General features: G+C 38.1%; 3 protein-coding genes across 3 annotated transcripts; all 3 read left to right on the top strand.

The window, feature by feature from the left end:
* Window positions 1–1,230: 1,230 nt before the first annotated feature.
* Window positions 1,231–4,734, top strand: LOC133979425 (natterin-3-like). The gene is made up of 3 exons (XM_062417937.1): window positions 1,231–1,236; window positions 1,349–1,442; window positions 3,611–4,734. The coding sequence occupies exons 1-3, from the start codon at window positions 1,231–1,233 to the stop codon at window positions 4,675–4,677; spliced, it is 1,167 nt and encodes a 388-aa protein (XP_062273921.1). The 3' UTR covers window positions 4,678–4,734.
* Window positions 4,735–7,773: 3,039 nt separating this feature from the next.
* LOC133979424 (natterin-3-like) lies at window positions 7,774–13,311 on the top strand. Its single transcript, XM_062417936.1, has 3 exons — window positions 7,774–7,779; window positions 8,057–8,150; window positions 12,178–13,311. The coding sequence occupies exons 1-3, from the start codon at window positions 7,774–7,776 to the stop codon at window positions 13,221–13,223; spliced, it is 1,146 nt and encodes a 381-aa protein (XP_062273920.1). The 3' UTR covers window positions 13,224–13,311.
* A 1,707-nt stretch (window positions 13,312–15,018) lies between these two features.
* On the top strand, window positions 15,019–21,420 carry LOC133979423 (natterin-3-like). The gene is made up of 3 exons (XM_062417934.1): window positions 15,019–15,309; window positions 19,185–19,278; window positions 20,326–21,420. The coding sequence occupies exons 1-3, from the start codon at window positions 15,019–15,021 to the stop codon at window positions 21,390–21,392; spliced, it is 1,452 nt and encodes a 483-aa protein (XP_062273918.1). The 3' UTR covers window positions 21,393–21,420.
* Window positions 21,421–22,034: the final 614 nt, after the last annotated feature.

The raw sequence follows: 22,034 nt of genomic DNA, 5'->3' as shown, positions 1-22,034 counted from the left end.
GAATCTAGTGCCACCATCAGGTAAAACATTTAATGAGTAAAATTGATTTTCACCAACGGACAGTTTCTACAACTCAGATTGTCAAACTTAAACCAAAACCATGAAATATCTTTTAAGATTTATTTTAAAGTCAGATTCAAACACTCACAGATTAGATACACCCATTCATAAAAACGGAGAATTAGCTTCGATGTGAAGGACGTGCCTACAAAACGCTTTGCCCTCAGCGTTGTATTTATTCCTATTATTTTATCTGACTTCCTGGACAAGTTAACAATCCCTGATGTTTAGTCTACCTGCCTGGCCTGATATTATCAAGAGAAACGGGGGAATTATTTATTCTTTATTTAACCAGGAAATGTTGGGATATATAATCTCTTTCTCAAGGGATGACCTGTCACACAGTTATATAAAAACACACATTTTTAATTCCATAAATCACATCTAACATACCAAAACAAACCACCTTCATTGTGAAACACTGTTTATGTGCTTTAATAATAATAACAATAATAATAATAATAATAATACATTTATTTATATATATATATTTTTTAAACAGTGTACAATGAATTAAAATAAATATAAAAACAATAAAATACATGTGAAATGAAATAACACCTTAAAACGCTTGACGCGGGCAATGATCATACATTAAAAGCAATTCTAAAGAGGTGGGTTTTGAGCAGTGATTTGAAAGTGGGCAGGACGGTACAGTCACGGATGTGATTGGGGAGCAAGTTCCAGAGGGAGTCCGGAGGTCCGGTGCTTGGTACGGGGGGGAGGGGACAGGAGGTTGGCGTCAGCAGACGTCAACCTTTAACGCCTCATATCAAAGCAGTAAGTGTTTTGAGATTAAATTTATCTTTTTCTATGTTCAGGCTTCATAGAAAGAACATTTACAAAGTCCAGATCAGACTGTGTGTTTGTGTGTGTGTGATAATAATTATATTTATATAGGTAAAAATGTATTAGGCCAAACTGTGAAATTCCCTGTTACTTGGTGAAAAAGCGAGATTAATCCTATCTGTGAGAGACGTTTAGAAACTCAAGGAAACCCATTCCATTTTCCATTTCTACTCTGATATCAGTTAATGTTTTCTAATCAAGACATTAGAGATAAGAGCCCACACAAAGTAAAAGTCTGTACAGTGTTTGTTCAATGACAACACAAACAGCTACAGTATATAAACCTGGAGATGACTGCAGGTGGATCAATTGATGAACACCATGATGGTGAGTACTTATTAATGTATTCTGTGTTAGTAATGAGTTAGTGCTGCTCCGAGTTCAATTTATAATTTTCCTAAATATTCACCATTATTTTGGTTCTGTGTTTAATCTCCAGATGAAGCTGTCAGTGTTGTTGCTGCTGGCTCTGCAGACTGCAGGACTCCTGTCCAAAGATCTGGACATCGGAAACACCACAGAGGATTTAGATGGTAAATATCAACTGAGATTATGAATTTAAAGATTAGGGGAAACAAAGCAATCCCTCCAGGATTTCAAGGTAAACATGTGGAAATTGGGGAACAATTAGTTGCAAAGGAGGAAAATAATGTGATTTCTGTTTTTTTTAAATTACCAATTAAGTCATATTAAATCACTTCCTTCAACAGAAAGCATACTGCATATCACAAAAACTATTATTCAGTGCTAAGCTTTTAATGTAAATTATAATAAGTTACACACAAGAGAAAACATTGTACCTGTGTTACATTTATAACCCTTCACTGAATAAACGTTCAGCTCAACATTACCACCAAACAAATCAGCCACTAATGCCATTAAAATAAATTCATTAACATAAACATATACTGTAGGTTATATCCATCTCTGCTGTATGAACATCATCACCTTGTATTATTCTGATTAACTGAATGCAAACCTCATTTGGGAATTGTTCTGCTTGGTCTATGGCTTCATTTTTGTTGACAGCTGACATTTGTCCAGTGTCATCAGTTATCACGACACAAAATATGAAAATTGTTCCACATCACAAGCGTTGACAGCGTTCTGTTGATTTGGCCAATTCTTGCAGAACATTTTAGGTAATTTAGAAAAAATACATTGCGAAGATTGCTTTCTTCTGTTATTGTGGCCTTACCTTACAGAGCAACAAAGAATATGGAAACCCCTTTAGAAGGGTTTGCAGTGTGGGTATTGCATCTCTGCTCTTGGATTTTAAAGCACCACTTCAACCAAGCCACAAATAAAACATGATTTACCACTTAAAACCTGTTAGTACTATCAAATCATCAGTTGTAGCTGGTGATTATTTACTTTGGAGGGGCTACAGGCATTAAGTGTTTCTGCTTACAAACTATATGTTTTTGCTTTCTGCATGAAGCTTTGACAATTGAATCAGAAAAGGAAACACATTCCATCCAGCAGCTTAACTTTGGGTACTTAAAAGATAAGGCTTTCTTTTTTTTTTTATTGTCAACCAATCTAATGTTCGGAGCCAAACTGAGCATGTGCAGGATTGTGGGTCTGTGTACAGTCTCAGTACACTGTAAATTTCTCAAAGACCTTCAGTAGAAAGTCAAGAGGTTGTGATATGTAGCACAACAACCTGCAAAGCTGTAAATGCTCAGCAGGATCTGCTTTGCACAGAACTACTCTCTACTATGACAACTACTACTAAATAATAGCTTTTATTAGTCTTCGGAGGCATTTCTAAACAAACTAACATGACCAAACTCTTCATGATGTGACATGTGTGTTTATATATTGGTTTAAAATATATATAAAATTATCTTACCATGTTTTTTTACAAAATCCTGAACCTGTAATCACACCAAGAACTAACCATTTAGAACACATTTTGACCAGTAAAGCCATTGCATAACAACCTATTTGTCACAGTGAGTAGCGCAGATTGACAGACAAGGCAGACAGTCTCAGGAAACAGGCACTTTTTCGGCCAAACCAGGAATAAACAACTCAACAGAAAAACGCAGGCCGAATGAACTCTGGCAAAAAACAACACACTGCAAATCTACACAGTACAATACTACACAGGACAAAACACAGCCCAAACACAGAGACTCGGACACTAATAATCATATGTATTATATGACTTATATGACTACTAGAATACACTAAGGTTACCTTGATAAGACACTGATAAAATGTTTCCAAGCCCCCCCAAGCAAAATTTTGAGTTGCAATGTGATTCAAATTTGAAGGACAATTTTCTGAAGTTATCTCATGTTGTAAGATCAGAAGCCTTGACTGTGAATGCAGAGTGAAAATAGGCGAGAATAGCATTTTATTGAAAAACTGGAATTACTTTTCTTCAATTTTCACTCTTTGCAAAGTTTCTCCACTGGGCTTGATTGGAACCTTTGGTGGGCCGGTTCTGGCCCAAAGATTTGTTAAAAAACATCTTATCCGGAAATGCAAACTTTTCCAGATGAATGGAGATATTAAGAAGGTGCTAGGAGAATATGTTACTTGTCATTTTAACAAATAATTTCATTTTAAAGCTCTCTCATGTTAGGATGTGCATGAAGAATCCTCATTTTAAAAGGTAAACATTGTCCTGATTATTGTCTTAAAACAAACCTTCTTGTCCCTTTTCTCTCCTTCATGAACCCACATCTAGATGGTGAGCCTGAAATCAACGTTAACCAATCGATGCCAGCAGATGTGCTGCTGAGTGTTGCCAACTTAAGTCCAAGCACGCAGGTCCAGTCTTCCAAAGACACTACTAACGTCGGCACAATCCTGGAATGGGTGACCTGGAACAACTCTCTCCCCAACAATTCTGTCTCAATCGACAATTGGTACGTTCATCGCATTGACTATATCTGCAAATACAAGTGTAACGCTGGCTTTTATAACCCTGACATGGGCTCTTATTGCCACTATCCCAGTGGAAAACATACACATGCTGGTTCCCCGTTTGAGGTCCTGGTAAACAACGGTAACTTTGAGATCCTGGAGTGGAATGGCGATTCACACGGTTCAGTGCCCAAGAATTCAGTCAGGATCTGTCCCGGGCAGGATGTGTATGTAGGGAAGAACAAATATGGACTTGGGGAGGTGATTACTCAGGATAAACACTTCTACTTGCCTTGGAAGTGGTCTGTGTATAAGTACCACGACTACCAGGTCCTGACCATCAATAAGAATGTAGTCAACCAGCGGATCTACGATGTCAAGTACAACACTGACAACTCAGAGATACTCTATTATCCTCCAGAGATAGTGCGAGAAACTTCCATCAACAACTATGAGTGCCGTCCAGTGGTGAAAACAGATACCCTCTCAAAGACAATTGAGGTGGAGCACAGGTGGGACACTGGCTTTTCCATTGAAGTCGGTGTTAAAACTACCATCAAGGCTGGAATTCCCCTCGTTTTCTCCACAGGTATTACATTCAGCACTGAGGAGACGTTCAAGTTCTCCTGGCAAAACACGGTGGTGACGTCCAGCACTGAAACTATCTCTGTGCAGCTCACCGCCCCACCAAACAGCTCCTGCATGGCTAGGATGGTGCAGTATAAGTACAAAATTAGCATCCCGTTCACAGCATTCCTCACACGCACATACGCTAACGGAGAGACCCGCACAATGTTGATCACAGGAACGTATGACAGCGTTCAGGTTAAGGAAGTCCAGGCCGTGACGAATCGATGTGAACCTCTAGAGAACGCTGAGCCCTGTTGATGAAATTCAAGAGGTACCTTATGATGTTTGACATACCATATGTTTGATCAGTCTCTTGGTTTTGCATAGACTGTATATAAGAAATGGACGTAACAACAGTGACGTCACCCATTGGTTTGTGGACTGCTGCTCTGAGGCCAATAGTATCGGATCTGAGCAGCGCCTTCTTGAAAATTTCAGGTGCATGCTGGGAAAAATAAAAACACGGATTGTACTTATATGGGCATCAGGAGGAGCAAGAGGCGCCCTCCTGAACCTGTGAACCAATCAACCTGTCAATCACGACGTAGCCACGCCTTAATGCATACCCTGCTTTATCGTCACATATAAAATCAGGGAGGCCAAAATGTCCCAAATGAACATCATACTGCATCGAAGAAGGCTTTAAACTAGCGATTGAGACCATAAACACATTTTGAAAACGTTTACTGAGGTTAAAAATACTAAAAAACTCTATACAAAAACTTGTATAGAGACGGAAGTCCTTTTGACACCAAAACGGTCGCCCCCTGGTGGCCTTTTGATAGAATGCAGTTTTAAGTTACTTCCGCGTTGGCATCATTTCAGAGGACCGGAACTCCCTGCCTGGTCATCACATGAAAAAACAATAAACTGTAATGATACTAGTTATACAGGTTGATTGGTTCACAGGTTCAGGAGGGCGCCTCATGCTCCTCCTGATGCCCATATAAGTAGAATCTGTGGGGGTTTTTTACCCGGCATACACCGGAAATTTTCAAGATGGCGCTGCTCAGATCCGATACTATTCACTTCCAAGCAGCAGTCCACAACCAATGGGTGACGTCACGGATGTTACGTCCATTTTATATACAGTCTATGGTGATGACTCAATACTTTTTTCCCCAGGAAGTTGTGTATCTTTAATGTTGATGCAATAAAATACTACACTACTACACACCAACAACCTTTTGACCATCCTCCCCATCTGAAGAATGCATTATTCTCAGTACTGTGCTGCTGTGTAATGACTTGGGGTCTGTTCATAATGTCTTCCCATTCTAATGTAGTGATTGCAGTGCCACCTGCTGGATTCATTTGATATTAATAATATATCAGTTAGAAGGACCAAACCACTACTTTTACTGTAATACTTTAACTTTTTTTTTTAAAGTTCTCCCATTGTTGAATCCTCCTGTCCAATGCAGCTGCATTTCTGGGTTAATGTGACAGATGTTTCAGGGTTATTGGCATTGCTGTGTTTAAAAGAAATTGTGGTCATCTTCATGCCTTTTCTGTGGATGTGTTATCAGATCTGTTCTAGTGTTGCACATTCTTTGGGAATTATTTAAATATATCATAACATAAATGATGTTTCTTTGTCAAACCATACATGGGTTTTAATTTGAAGATATCACACCCATATATAACTTGTTCATCACTCCAAGTGCCTAGATAAAGTTTGCAAAACTGATATCTGCTTCCGTATCAACACTGTGGATTGATACCCAGCTGCAACAATAGCTGTTCACACCCAATCTATCAAGTTTATCTCCAATACAACATTAGCTGCAGAGGCTTTAAGTTAGTTTTGGCAGGAGATGTGAGCTTTGATCTGATCACTTTATTTATAATAAGTGTTGTGTGACTGCCGCTGCAAGTATAATATATGTTTTTCAAGGTGTTAAATGAGCTGTTTTCATTGGTTATGTAACCTGTCACTGTTTAGGATGTTTAATCTGTTTAATCTACAGCATGTCTGAATTAACACTATTATATTCTTATAATATTCCTTTATTTCCGACATTGTAATCTTTGCCTGACATTTCTGGTCTAGACTGAAATAGTTCAGCAACTATTGGTTGGATTTCCAGATTTCGTGCAGACATGTATGTTCCTCAAAGCAAAATCTGTAATAATTTTGTGAATCCCCTGAATTTAATCTGTGGCTCAGGAGGTAGAGCAGTCGTCCTCCAATTGGAAGATTGGCAGTTCGATTCCCGGCTCCTCCAGTCCACATGTCGATGTGTCCTTGGGCAAGATACTTAACCCCTAATTGCTCCCGTTGCTGTGCCAACGGTGTATGAATGTGAGTGAATGATTAGCTTCCTCCTGATATGCAGGTTGGCACCCTGCGTGGTAGCTGCCTGCCATCAGCGTATGAATGTGTGTGAATGGGTGAGTGAGTTGTAGTGTAAAGCGCTGTGAGTGAAAAGACTAGAAAGGTGCTATATAAGTACAGTCCATTTACCATTTAATGAGTAAAATTAGTGCAGGTTTTCACCAACGGACAGTTTCTACAACTCAGATTGTCAAACTTAAACCAAAACCATGAAATATCTGTTTAAGTATTTTAAAACACTCAAAGATTAGACACACCTGTTTATATCAACGGGGAATTTGCTTCAAAATTGAATGACGTGCCTACAAAAGGCATTTTTTATCTGATTTCCTGGATAAGTCAACAATCACTGATGTTTATTCTACCTGCCTGGCCTGAAAAGGGGGATTATCTTTATTCATTAAACACACAGAGCACAACACAGACACATAATCTTCATCTCATGTTTGATTTATTCTTTATTTAACCAGGAAATGTTGGGATATATAATCTCTCGCCAAGGGATTACCTGTCACACAGTTACATAAAAACACATCTAACATAACAAAACAGAACCAGAGAGATGTGAAAAGATCACATTTGATTATTTTCTGTGATTAAAAAAAAAAAAGCACTTTAATGCCTCATATCAAAGCAATAAGTGTTTTGAGATGAAATGCATCCTTTTCTATGTTCAGGCTTTCATAGAAATAACATTTTACAAAGTTCAGAGCAGACTGCAGGGAAACTGAATAATACCTGTTTAGATCTGGTCGGACAACTGTTAGAAACATGTCCCTGTTCCCTGTGGAACTATGAAATTCCCCCTTAATCTTATCAGTGAGAGGCATTTAGAAACACAGGGAAACCAATCCCATCTCATTAAAATCTATTCTCACATCAGTTAATGTTCACTAATCAATTTCAGAGCCAAGAAAAAGTCAAGGTCTGTACAGTGTTTGTTCAATGACTCAACAATAAACAGCTACAGTATATAAAGCTGGAGATGACTGCAGGTGGATCAATTGATGAACACCATGATGGTGAGTACTTCTTAATGTATTCTGTGTTAGTAATGAGTTAGTGCTGCTCCGAGTTTTCTTTCTGATATCAACTTATAATATTCCTAAATATTCACCATTATTTTGGTTCTTATTCTTTCTCCTCCTTAAAATCAATGTATCATGTTCAGACAGTCCAGGTTTAATATGTTGATGACTTAACATTTGAGATGCTGAATTCTTCATGAAGTTTGTATTTAAAGGTTATTTTATCAATATGTTATATCCCAGCAGTGATTAAGTTGTGTTTAATCTCCAGATGAAGCTGTCAGTGTTGTTGCTGCTGGCTCTGCAGACTCCAGGACTCCTGTCCAAAGATCTGGACATCGGGAACAACACAGAGGACATAAATGGTAAATATGAACTGAGATGATTAATTTAAAGATTAGGGGAAACAAACATTATCATTCACGTTTATCATAAAGCAATCCCTCCAGGGTTTCATGGTAAAATTGGGGAAACGATTACTGGCACAGGAAAATAATGTAATTTCTGTTTTCCTACTACCAATGAAAAGTCATATTTAATTTCCTTTGATAAAAAGCATACTGCAAGAACAACACGTTTTTAACGTAAATGGGCTCAAAGTTAAACACAAAATAAAACATTGTACCTGTATTACATTTATAAACCTTCACTGAATAAACTTTCAGCTCAACATTACCACCAAACAAAATCAGTCACTAATGCCATTAAATTAAATCCATTAACATAAACGTATAGGTTATGTAATAATAATAATAATAATAATAATAATAATAATAATTTTATTTTGTATAGGGCTTTTTTGAAACTCAAAGACGCTTTACAGAAGCACGGGTAAAAAAAAACAACAACAAAAAAACAGTGAACAATGAATTAAAATAAATATAAAAACATTAAAATACACAGTAAAACGCTAGACGCGGGCATTAATCATGTATTAAAAGCAATTCTAAAGAGGTGGGTTTTGAGCAGTGATTTGAATGTGGGCAGGACGGTACAGTCACGGATGTGATTGGGGAGCAAGTTCCAGAGGGAGGGGGCGGCGATGGAGAAGATAGATAGATAGATAGATAGATGTAAACTTTTTTGATCCCCTTGGGGAAATTTAGTGTCCAGCAGCTTAATACACAAAGACATCAAAGAACAATATACTAAAACATTAAATACAAAATACTAAATAAGAAGAAAAACTACATACTAAATACTAAAATAAGAACTATATACTAAAATAAGAACAACAAGGTCTGAGGATGAGGCTGTGTGATGAATTGCAGAAATAAAATAAAATAAAAGTAAAAATAAAACTAAAAATATGATCATGCTCTTCTGCTGGATGATGGTGTTGTGAAGTGGATGACCTTCATTGTCCATGATGGTGAGCAGTTTGTTTAGGGTCCTTTTGTCTGTAACTGAAGTGATGCTCTCCAGTTCAGCTCCCACAACAGAGCTAGCTTTCTTTACCAGCCTATCCAGTCGCCCGGCATCCCTCTTCTTTAGTGCTTCCTCCCCAGCGGCGACCACAGAATGGTAAAAGGAGGAGTTTGCTGCATACGTTGAAGGACTGCATCCTCCTCAGGAAGTACAGCCGGCTCTGTCCTTTTTTGTAGATGGCGTCAGTATTGGCTGACCAGTCAAGTTTATTGTCCAGATGTACCCCCAGATACTTATATGTCCTTTAGTCTGACGAACTGTGGCCGCCCCGTCAGGTAGTCAGTAATCCAGGATACCAGGTGAGCGTCCACACCCATCTGCAAGAGCTTGTCTCCTAGCATCAGGGGTTGAATGGTGTTGAAAGCGCTGGAAAAATCAAAGAACATGATTCTCACAGCGCATTTCCCCTTGTCCAGGTGTGAATGCGTCCTGTGCAGTAGATATGTGATGGCATTGTCCACTCCAAGAAGGCTCTGTCACCCCAGGTCCGGTGCTTGGTACGGGGGTTGGGATAGGAGGTTTATCCATCTCTGCTGTATGAGCATCATCACCTTGTATTATTCTGATTAACTGAATGCAAACCTCATTTGGGAATTGTTCTGCTTGGTCTATGGCATCGTTTTTGTTGGCAGCTGACATTTGTCCAGTGTCATCAGTTATCACGACACAAAATATGAAAATTGTTCCACATCACAAGCGGTCTGTTGATTTGGCCAATTCTTGCAGAAAATGTGAGGTAATTTAGCAAAATATATTGCAAAGATTGCTTTCTTTTGTTATTGTGGCTGCAACATTGCAATTGATTTTGCATTGGATTGATACAATACCTTACAGAGCAACAAAGAATATGGAAACCCCTTTAGAAGGGTTGGTATTGCAGCTCTTCTCTTGGATTTTAAAGCACAAATAAAACATGATTTGACACTTAAACTCCTTAGTAGGGGAGACCGGGGTTGGTTGTCACACAGGTAGGTTGTCACACAGGTAGGTTGTCACAGTGCTTATTACAGACAAACTAGAGGTCACTGTGACATGATGTTGATATCAGATAGTCAGCCTAACATCCTGCCCATTTTGCACTGGGCATTTTGAAGAAAACACACAAAACATTGATGTGAGGAGATATTTTGTAATTTTTAAGGGTTAGGGTTATTTTTCATGTTGGTGTTGTTCTTGTATTAAAAGCTTGTAAGTTTTTAAAAAAAATGTTTTTATTTTTTAAATCAAACACTTATTAAAAAGCCAAAGGTAATAGCTCAATTTTTAGCTAGCAAGCTAAAGCCATGTGGTAGCTAGCTTAAAATAGTTGTCAAGACATCAGTTGGGGATGGTTTTCTCATTTCTCTCAGGGTCTCTCACATATTTGATATCCAACAGGTCTAGTCCATACACTGATATGTTATGAAACAATGGCTTTACTGTAAATCACTGTAAATTCCTTCATTTTACTTCTCATTGCAGAGGCTACTTCAAACAAATAATCACCCGGTTCAAATTCATGGTTTAAACACATGGGGCGTTGATGAGTACTATTATAGAAGTGGTGTTCATTTCAAAAGAATATTTGGTGTTTCTATCTTTAAAAAATTAAAAACAAATTTAAATAATACTAAAAGTATTTTTAAAATAACATTATCTTTTACTGAAACCCCATTGATAACTATAGGGACAACCAACACAGTGATGTGGTTGGTTGTCACAATGTGTCAGAGTGTCTTTGATGGTTAATTACTTCTTGTTACAATAAGTTATAAAAGTTAACGTGATACAGATTTTGAGCTAAGACCTTAATATTCCTATTAATGTAGGAATGATTATTGAGTTGTCTGACAACCAATCCCAGTCCCCCCTACCATCAAATCATCAGTTGTAGCTGATGATTGTTTAGTTTGGTGGGGCTACAGGCACTCAGTGCTTCTGCTTACAAGCTATATGTTCTTGCTTTCTGCACTAAGCTTTGAAAATTGAATCAGAAAAGCAAACACACTCCATCCAGCAGCTCAGCTAAAGTTGAGGCTTTCTTTTTAATTTCAGCAAATCTAATGTTCAGATCCAAACTGTGCATGTGCAGGAACATGGTTCTGTTTACAGCTTCACTACACTGTAAATTCTTCTTTGAACTTCAGTACAAAGTCAAGAGGTTTCGATAGGAAGCATGACAAGCTGTGATGCTGTAAACAGAAAAACATTCCCGCACATGCTCAGTGGCGTCTTCCTTACACAGAACTACTCTCTACTATGACTACTAACTACTAGTATGTTCGACAAATAATAGCTATAGTTATTAGTCTTTGGAGCCGTTTCTTTACAAACTAACATGACCAAACTCTTCACATGTCGCCAAATGCACCGGTGTGACATGTGTATTTATATATTGGTTTAAAATATTCTATGAATATATGTTTCCATGTTAAGAAATTATTTACAAAATCCTGAACCTGTAATCACACCAAGAACTAACCATTTAAACCTCAGCACATGACCTATAGCTTCCAAACAAATTGTATAGAATTTATTTTACAGCAGGGATGTCTAACTCATTTTGTTTCAGGGGCCACAAACAGCCCGTTTTGTTCTCAACTGGGCTGGACCAGTAAAGCCATTGCATAAGAACCTATACATCATATGTAATATATAACTTCACTATAATAATCTATAATAAACCATCTAAGGTTACCTTGATAAGATAAGGTGCCAGTTCTGGCTGGTTTGCCACTCCTGGTTTGCAGGTTTGTTAAAAAAGTACTAACCTGGAAATGTAAGCTTTTCCAGATGAATGGAGATATTAAGAAGTAACTACGAGAATATTTCACTTCTCATTTTTACAAATTAATGCATTTTAAAGCTCTGTCATGTTAGGATGTGCATGAAGAATCCTCATTTTAAAAGGTAAACATTGTCCTGATTCTTGTCTTAAAACAAACATTCTTGTCCCTTTTCTCTCCTTCATGAACCCACATCTAGATGGTGAGCCTAAAATCAACGCTAACCAATCGATGCCGCTGCTGCTGAGTCGGAGCACGCAGGTCCAGTCTTCCGACAACACTGCTAACATCGGCACTGTCCTGGAATGGGTGACCTGGGACAGCTCTCTCCCCAGCAATTCTGTCTCAATCTACAATGGATATGTTGGTCGCATTGACTATGTCTGCAAATACAAGTGTAATGGTGGCTTTTATAACCCCAACATGGGCCCTCATTGCCACTATCCCAGTGCAGGAAAAACACTTCCTGGTTCCCCATTTGAGGTCCTGGTAAACAAAGGTAACTTTGAGAACCTGGAGTGGAAGGACGATTCGTACGGTTCAGTGCCCGAGAATTCAGTCAGGATCTGTCCCGGGCAGGATGTGTATGTAGGGAAGAACATATATGGACTTGGGGAGGTGGTTACTCAGGATAAATACTTCTACTTGCCTTGGAAGTCAACTGTGTATAAGTACCACGACTACCAGGTCCTGACCACCAATAAGAATGTATTCAACCAGCGGATCTACGATGTCAAGTACAACACTGACAACTCAAAGATACTCTATTATCCTCCAGAGATAGTGCGGGAAACTTCCATCAACAACTATGAGTGCCATCCAGTGGTAAAAACGGCTACCCTCTCAAAGACAACTGAAGTGGAGCACAGGTGGGATATTGGCTCTTCCATCAAAGTCGGTGTTGAAACTACCATCAAGACCAGAATTCCCCACGTTTCCTCCAAAGGTATTATATTCAGCCCAGAGAAGATGTTCAAGTTCTCCTGGCAAAACACAGTGGTGATTTCCAGCACTGAAACTATCTCTGTGCAGCTCACCGCCCCACCAAACAGCTCCTGCATGGCTAGGATGGTGCAGTATATGTACAAAATTAGCATCCCGTTCACAGCTTACCTCACACGCACATATGCTAACGGAGAGACCCGCACCATATTGATCACGGGAATGTATGACAGCGTTCAGGTTAAGGAAGACCAGGCCGTGACGAATCGATGTGAACCTCTAGAGAACACTAAGCACTGTTAATGAAATTCAAGAAGTACTATAAGATGTTTGACATACCATATGTTTGATCAGTCCCTTGACTTTGCTGTTTTTCTCAAAAATTGTGATATAAATTTAAATGGTTGATGTAATACCAATGAAGAGTCTTATGTAATCACTTCCTTCAATGAAAACCATACTCTATAAAAAAAAACACAAATATATCTCAGTGGTATTTTTAATCAATTAATAAAGCTATCAATTAAGAATGTAAGCTGCAAATAAAAATGAATAAAAAAAGACAACTTTTTATCTGACATGTTTCTAACGGTGTTTCTCTATCATTCACAATTAATTATTTTTTTTCATTTCCTTTGATTAAATGAAAATAGTGAGAATAATGCAAGTTACCCCTCTACATCATAGAACCACCACCACCATTCAGGCCTGCCCCAAAAAAATCCTGAACACAGAAATTGTGAAAAACAGTTTAGTACTACATAATTCACAGTCTTTTCACAATTCCAACAATTATATTATGTTCTCTGATTTTCCTTTACACATACTTTAAATTGCATCCATGTTACCCTCACTTGCATCCTTTTCTTGCATCTTACTTTTAATATATGAAATTCTTCTAATTTCTAATATTTTATACTGTTTCATATACAGTTTGTAGGGATGTAACAATATCGCCAATTTCACAACATCACAGTCTCGATACAGTCACGGGACGCGTATTTACGAATCCTACTATGGCCACGCTCTGCCTGTCATTGGCTTACCCTGATATTGTTGCCCTAACCGTAACCAATCAGAATCCTCATTCTTAAACCTAATTGATAAAGGCAATGGCCATAGTAGGATCTGTAATTTTTTCCTCTTAGGACTGTGACGAAATCGATGGCAAATAAATCATAAGTAAAGCCGTGTTGTACTCGCAGAGATTGTTAATAAAAATGTTTTCTCAGGGTCAAAAACAGCAGGAGAGGGAAAATACCCCTGAATGAGAATGAGAAGGAGAAGCAAGCGACTGTGAGCTTGTGGATGCTCCGTCGTCTTTTAGATTCAGCTTTTACCGTTTCAACAAATGCAGATGATGAAAAGGAAACGGACAAATGCAAAACAATATGCAAGCGCTGCCGGACAATGCTGAGAGAGAGAGAGAGAGAGAGAGAGAGAGAGAGAGAGAGAGAGAGAGAGAGAGAGAGAGAGAGAGAGAGAGAGAGAGAGAGAGAGAGAGAGAATAGCTTGCTTCTGTTGCTATTGTGAAAATAAATAAGATGAGACATTTATGAAGGTTTGTAGAACCTTTCTTGGTGGTTTATTATTTGATGTGCTAGATTCAGTAGCACAAAGAAAATCCCTACTTTCTGTGTGTAGATTTCTTTAAAAAGAAACACTAGAAGTTCCTGTTTCAGGCTTTGACCTGCCAGGCCCACTAGGTAGGTAGGTAGCAGCATAGGGGGTATAAAAAATACTAAAGGATTGCTACTGCCTGCAGCATTGTTTTTGTTTTTCAACTGTACATTTATAAATCAAAGCCAAGTTATGGTTGGCTACTTTTATTTTATTTCATCAAACAAAGAAAGCAGAAGCACTGAGTTTGTAAGTTTGTAAAGTAATCAACAAAACTGCAGTCTGTACTGTTCTACTGCTAATGCTTGTAAGGACCTCCTTCAGCTGGTCGCAGTGTCCTTAAAGTCTGTGGTGACCAGCTGACAGAGGTCCATACAAGCATTTTAACCGGTCCTTAAGTCTGTCATATGTCCCCCTCATGTTTCAAAGCATCTACAATAATACCAGTACCGAAAAAGACTGCAGTTTAATTCCCTAAATGACTACAGGCCTGTGGGTCATGAAACACATCAGAAGCATAACAAAAGCTTCCTTCCACCAGCCCCAGTTTGCTTACAGGGAGAACCGGTCAACAGAGGACACGGTAGAACTGCTGCTTCACACTGCACTGGAGCACCTGGAGCTAAATAACACATATGTCTGCATGCTGTTCATCGACTACAGTTCTGCTTTCAATACAATCCTGCCAAGCAAACTCATTTCCAAATTTCGTATTGGGAAACACTACTCTTCGATCCTGACCATCAGCACCAGAACCCCACACGGTTGTGTACTCAGTCCACTGGTCTACACGCTCTACACACATGACTTCTCTCCCTCCTATCCAACAAACTACATCTTTAAATTTGCAGACGACACCTCAGTGCTTGGCCTCATCTCAAAAAATGATGGGTCTGCATCAGGCGGGGAGTTCCGGTCCTCTGAAGTGATGCCAACGTGGAAGTAACTTAAAACTGCATTCTATCAAAAGGCCACCAGGGGGCGACCGTTTTGGTGTCAAAAGGACTTCCGTCTCTATACAAGTCAATGGAGAATTCACCAACTTCTCACTTGATTTATAACCTCAGTAAACGTTTTCAAAATGTGTTTATGGTCTCAATCGCTAGTTTAAAGCCTTCTTCAATGCAGTATGATGTTCATTTGGGACATTTTGGCCTCCCTGATTTTATATGTGATGATAAAGCAGGGTATGCATTAGGGCGTGGCTACGTCGTGATTGACAGGTTGATTGGTTCACAGGTTCAGGAGGGCGCCTCATGCTCCTCCTGATGCCCATATAAGTAGAATCCGTGTTTTTTTTTTTCCCAGCATGCACCGGAAATTTTCAAGATGGCGCTGCCCAGATCCGAAACTATTCGTTTCCAAGCAGCAGTCCACAAACCAAAGGGTGATGTCACGGATGTTACGTCCATTTTATATACAGTCAATGGTGATGACTCAATATTTTTTTTCCCAGGAAGTTATCTTTAGTGTTGATGCAATAAAATACTACACTACTACACACCAACAACCTTTTGACTGTCATCCCCATCTGAAGAATGTATTATTTTCAGTACTGTGCTGCTGTGTAATGACTTGGGGTCTGTTCATAATGTCTTCCCATTCTAATGTAGTGATTGCAGTGCCACCTGCTGGATTCATTTGATATTAATAATATATCAGTTAGAAGGACCAAACCACTACTTTTACTGTAATACTTTAACTACATTAAGCTGATAACACGTACAGTATGTACCGTTACTGTTATTTCAGAGAAGAAAGGAGAGAAGTGAGCTGGAGGATAAAGCTGCCAAGCAAAGAGAAATGGAAAGCTTTTTTTCTCTTCTTTTTTAAAGTTCTCCCATTGTTGAATCCTCCTGTCCAATGCAGCTGAGTTTCTGGGTTATTGTGACAGATGTTTCAGGTATATTGGCATTGCTGTGTTTAAAATAAAAAGGTCATCTTCATGCTTTCTTTGTGGATGTGTTATCAGATCTGTTCTAGTGTTGCACATTATTTGGGAATTATTTAAATATATCATAACATAAATGATGTTTCTTTGTCAAACCATACATGGGTTTTAATTTGAAGATATCACACCCATATATAACTTGTTCATCACTCCAAGTGCCTAGATAAAGTTTGCAAAACTGATACCTGCTTCCGTATCAACACTGTGGATTGATACCCAGCTGCAACAATAGCTGTTCACACCCAATCTATCAAGTTTATCTCCAATACAACATTAGCTGCAGAGGCTTTAAGTTAGTTTTGGCAGGAGATGTGAGCTTTGATCTGATCACTTTATATATAATATGTGTTGTGTGACTGCCGCTGCAAGTATAATATATGTTTTTCAAGGTGTTAAATGAGCTGTTTTCCTTGGTTATGTAACCTGTCACTGTTTAGGATGTTTAATATGTTTAATCTATAGCATGTCTGAATTAACACTATTATATTCTTATAATATTCCTTTATTTTTGACATTGTAATCTTTGCCTGACACATAAACAAAAACATAAAAAAGTTAAACTGTCTAAAGAGCCTTATAGTGTTTTATTCACAGTATTTAGTTTTTTTTAATTATTTTTTTATGTCTGAGGTTCAGCAGAAATAGTTCAGCAACTATTGGTTGGATTTCAATAATTTTGTTAATCCCCTGAATTTAATCTGGTGCCACCATCAGGTAAAACATTTAATGAGTAAAATTGATTTTCACCAACGGACAGATTGTCAAACTGAAACCAAAACCATGAAATATCTTTTTAAGTCTTTTAAAGTCAGATTCAAACACTCAAAGATTAGACACACCTGTTGATATAAACGGGGAATTTGCTTCAAAATTGAATGACGTGCCCACAAAAGGCGTCGCCCTCAGCGTTGTATTTATTCCTTCTTACTTTATCTGATTTCCTAGATAAGTTAACAATCCCTGATGTTTATTCTACCTGCCTGGCCTGATATTATCAAGAGAAAAGGGGGAATGTCTTTATTCATTAAACACATAGAGCACATCACATTATATTCATTATCTCATGTTTTATCTATTCTTTATTTAACCAGGAAATTTTGGGATATATAATCTCTTTGTCAAGGGATGACCTGTCACACAGTTACATAAAAACACACATTTTTAATTCCATAAATCACATCTAACATACCAAAACAGAACCAGAGAGACATGAAAAGATCAAATTTGATTATTTACCTTCTCTGTGAAATTTTTTAAAATGCGCTTTAATGCCTCATATCAAAGTAATACGTGTTTTGAGATGAAATGTATCCTTTTCTGTGTTCAGGCTTCATAGAAAGAACATTTTACAAAGTTCAGAGCAGACTGCAGTAAACTGAATATTACCTGTTTAGATGATCTGGTCAGACAACTGTTAGAAACATGTCCTTGTTCCCTGTGGAACTGTGAAATTCGACCTTAATCTTATCAGTGAGAGGCATTTACAAACACAAGGAAACCCATCCCATCTCATTAAAATCTATTCTCACATCTAGTAATGTTTACTAATCAATTTCAGAGCCAAGAAAAAGTGAAAGTCTGTACAGTGTTTGTTCAATGACTCAACAATAAACAGCTACAGTATATAAAGCTGGAGATGCCTGCAGGTGGATCAATTGATGAACACCATGATGGTGAGTACTTCTTAATGTTTTCTGTGTTAGTAATTGTAGTGTATAATTTTGATAGATAATTGTTAACAATGCATAATGTTGTATTTGATATAGGGGTATTTGTTTGTTGACTATTATTCACTAATGATGGTCGGGACCAATGCTGTTATATTAAATGAAGAGATGTGTGTGATTTTGCACTTACTGAGTGAATAAACACCTTATGATTTAATATGCATAAGAAACCACAATGCATGTGATTATATATATATACCACACTTTTATTATTATTATAGAAAAAGAATGCAGTAAGAAAAGTAATTGAATAATATTGGAAATCTGTGATAAACACAGGAGCTGTGTGATCAAGTGGGTGAGCAAAAGGGGAAGGGGAAGAACAGAAGTGAAGGCCAAGGGAGAAAAAAACTGATGATGTAATGTGAACTCTTTTACCCATCAGAAGTACCAACAGAACCAGAATTGGATCAAGCAGCCACCAGGTCCAAAATGAATGAGATCATGTTGTTTTGAATGAGTTTGATTGGTTGAAATTCATTACACATTGGGAGGGGTTGAAACTTTTTTACATGGGTCAGCAATTTTGGAAGTATAAAAGGGACCCCCGCTTTAGTTCTGGGTGTCATTCTCTGCATAGATGCTGTCTGTGTATAATGGCTCCGGGTTTTGCTGTCGACAATAAAACTGCATTCAGCTGGACGACTCCTAGTGATTTTTGATTGATTCTTTTTGGGACTCAACATCTTTTGAACAACGAAATACTTTCCAAAATTAGATACTACATAATGAGTTAGTGCTACTCTGAGTTTTCTTTCTGATATCAATTTTCCTTAATATTCACCATTATTTTGGTTCTTCTTTCTCCTTCTTAAAATCAATGTATCATGTTCAGACAGTCCAGGTTTAATATGTTGATGACTTAACATTTGAGATGCTGAATTCTTCATGAAGCTTGTTTTTAAAGGTTATTTTATCAATGTGTTATAACCAAGCAGTAATTAAGTTTCTCTGTTTAATCTCCAGATGAAGCTGTCAGTGTTGTTGCTGCTGGCTCTGCAGACTCCAGGACTCCTGTCCAAAGATCTGGACATTGGGAGCAACACAGAGGACATGAATGGTAAATATGAACTGAGATTATATCATTCAAGTTCATCATAAAGCAGTCCCTCCAGGATTTCATGGTGAAATTGGAGAAATTGGGGAAAAGATTAGAAGCACAGGGAAAATAATGTAATTCCTGTTTTTCTACTACCAATGAAAAAGTCATACTTAATTTCCTTTGATAAAAATCATGTTCAGACAAATTAATGCATTTTAAAGCTCTCTCACATTGGGATGTGCATGAATATTCCTCATTTTAAAAGGTAAACATTGGCTGTGTTCAAAACCGCATACTACATACTACATACTTCTATACTACATACTTCCATCCTACACTAAACGACCAGATAGTAAGCAGACTGTTTACACTGAAGTAAACTACACTATAACCCACAATGCATTTCGTCCCTACCCGAGCTGAAATCAGCAGGCTGAAGCTGATTTCATTTTAGCTTTAACTCTTTAAATATACCACTTCATCGACATTTCTAACCTTTTTAGGCGAGAAAGTAAAGTAGCCCTTTCGATCCACAATGTGACGCTAATTTGTCCAAATAACACCTGTTTAAAGTTTTGTTCCTGCGAATTCGGAGCCACTCAAGTTAGCCGTAGCTTGTAACGCACTTCCTGTCATTGTCACAAAATAAAACATCAGTTTCTTTTATTATTAAGAAAACCATAATGATAGAATTGGTGCTTTTATTTTGAAAACAGGAAGCGAACATACCGTCACTGTAGCTAACTTGGAACCACCAAGGTGGTGATCTTTTTATTTTGGGTTTTTTTCAGAAGTTACGTTGCTTTTTAGGTAATTTGAGTGTGAGTGGTCAGCTCTTGATGCATACTCTGCATTTTTGGCAAATCTAGTAAACCATCTGGGAACTTCTCGCATACTCTAAATCCCATACTACGAAGTTGAAACACACTACATACTTCAAATGACGTCAGAGTTAGTACGAGTAATAGGCAAGTATGCGTTTTTGAACCGACCCATTGTGTCCTGATTCTTGTCTTAAAACAAACATTCTTGTCCCTTTTCTCTCCTTCATGAACCCACATCTAGATGGTGAGCCTGAAATCAAATCTAACCAATCGATGCCAGCAGATGTGCTGCTGAGTGTCGCTAACTCAAGCCCGAGCACGCAGGTCCAGTCGTCTGACGACACTACTAACATCGGCACCATCCTGGAATGGGTGACCTGGAACAACTTTCTCCCCAACAATTCTGTCTCAATCAACAATGGATATGTTGATCGCATTGACTATGTCTGCAAATACGAGTGTAACGCTGGCTTTTATAACCCCAACATGGGCCCTTATTGCCGCTATCCCAGTGCAGGAAATACACATCTTGGTTCCCCATTTGAGGTCCTGGTAAACAAATGTAACTTTGAGATCCTGGAGTGGAAAGACAATTCGTACGGTTCAGTGCCCAAGAATTCAGTCAGGATCTGTCCCGGGCAGGATGTGTATGTAGGGAAGGACAAATATGGACTTGGGGAAGTGATTACTCAGGATAAATACTTCTACTTGCCTTGGAAGTGGACTGTGTATAAGTACCACGAGTACCAGGTCCTGACCATCAATAAGAATGTAGTCAACCAGCGGATCTACGATGTCAAGTACAACACTGACAACTCAGAGATACTCAATTATCCTCCAGAGACAGTGCGGGAAACTTCCATTAACAACTATGAGTGCCACCCAGTGGTGGAAACGGCTACCCTCTCAACGACAATTGAGGAGGAGCACAGGTGGGACATTGGCATTTCCATCGCAGTCGGTGTTGAAACTTTCATTGAAGCCGGAATTCCCCTCGTTTTCTCCACAGGTATTACATTCAGCACTGCGGTAACGTTCACGTTCTCTAGGCAAAACACGGTGGTGAAGTCAAGTACTGAAACTATCTCTGTGCAGCTCACTGCCCCACCAAACACCTCCTGCATGGCTAGGATGGTGCAGTATAAGTACAAAATTAGCATCCCGTTCACAGCATTCCTCACACGCACATACGCTAACGGAGAGACCCGCACGATGTTGATCACAGGAACGTATGACAGCGTTCAGGTTAAGGAAGTCCAGGCCGTGACGAATCGATGTGAACCGCTAAATAACGCTGAGCACTGTTAATGAAATTCAAGAAGTACCTTATTATGTTTGACATGTTTGATATGTTTGATCATTCCCTTGATTTTGCTGATTTTCTCAAAAATTGTGATATAATTTTAAATGTTTGATGTAATACCAATGAAGAGTCTTATGTAATCACTTCCTTCAATGAAAACCATACTGTATAAAACAAAAACTAATACATTCCAGTGGTTTTTTTTTAATGCATTTCCTGGACATGACAACCATGGGGTCAAAGTTATATTCAATAGAAAATACTAATTGCTTTGCAGTTATACCATACATTTGCATTATTCATTGATTTCATCAATCAACCTGCCAATTAAACTTAATAAAAGTAAAATGTTTAGACTGACATGGTTCTGAACTTGTTTCTCTATGATTCACAATTAATTTGATTTGTTTTCCATTTCCTTTGATTATATGCAAATAGTTAGAATCATGGTATTTACCCTTCTATTGTTTCATATAAAGTTTGTACATAGATGACATATATGTTTTTACTTCATACTTACATATATTATATTTCAATGTGGATATACTGCATACAGGTTTTTGTTGACTTTTTTTACAGGCCTCATTATTCAATTCTTGGTTTTTAATAAAACCCAGGCAAATAAAAACAGTTTTCATCTCCTCATC

This window comes from Scomber scombrus, chromosome 4, assembly GCF_963691925.1.
Source record: "Scomber scombrus chromosome 4, fScoSco1.1, whole genome shotgun sequence".
In the NCBI taxonomy this organism is placed as follows: domain Eukaryota; kingdom Metazoa; phylum Chordata; class Actinopteri; order Scombriformes; family Scombridae; genus Scomber; species Scomber scombrus.
Note: the sequence above shows the minus strand (reverse complement) of the source record. Positions and strands in the feature narration are given on the sequence as shown.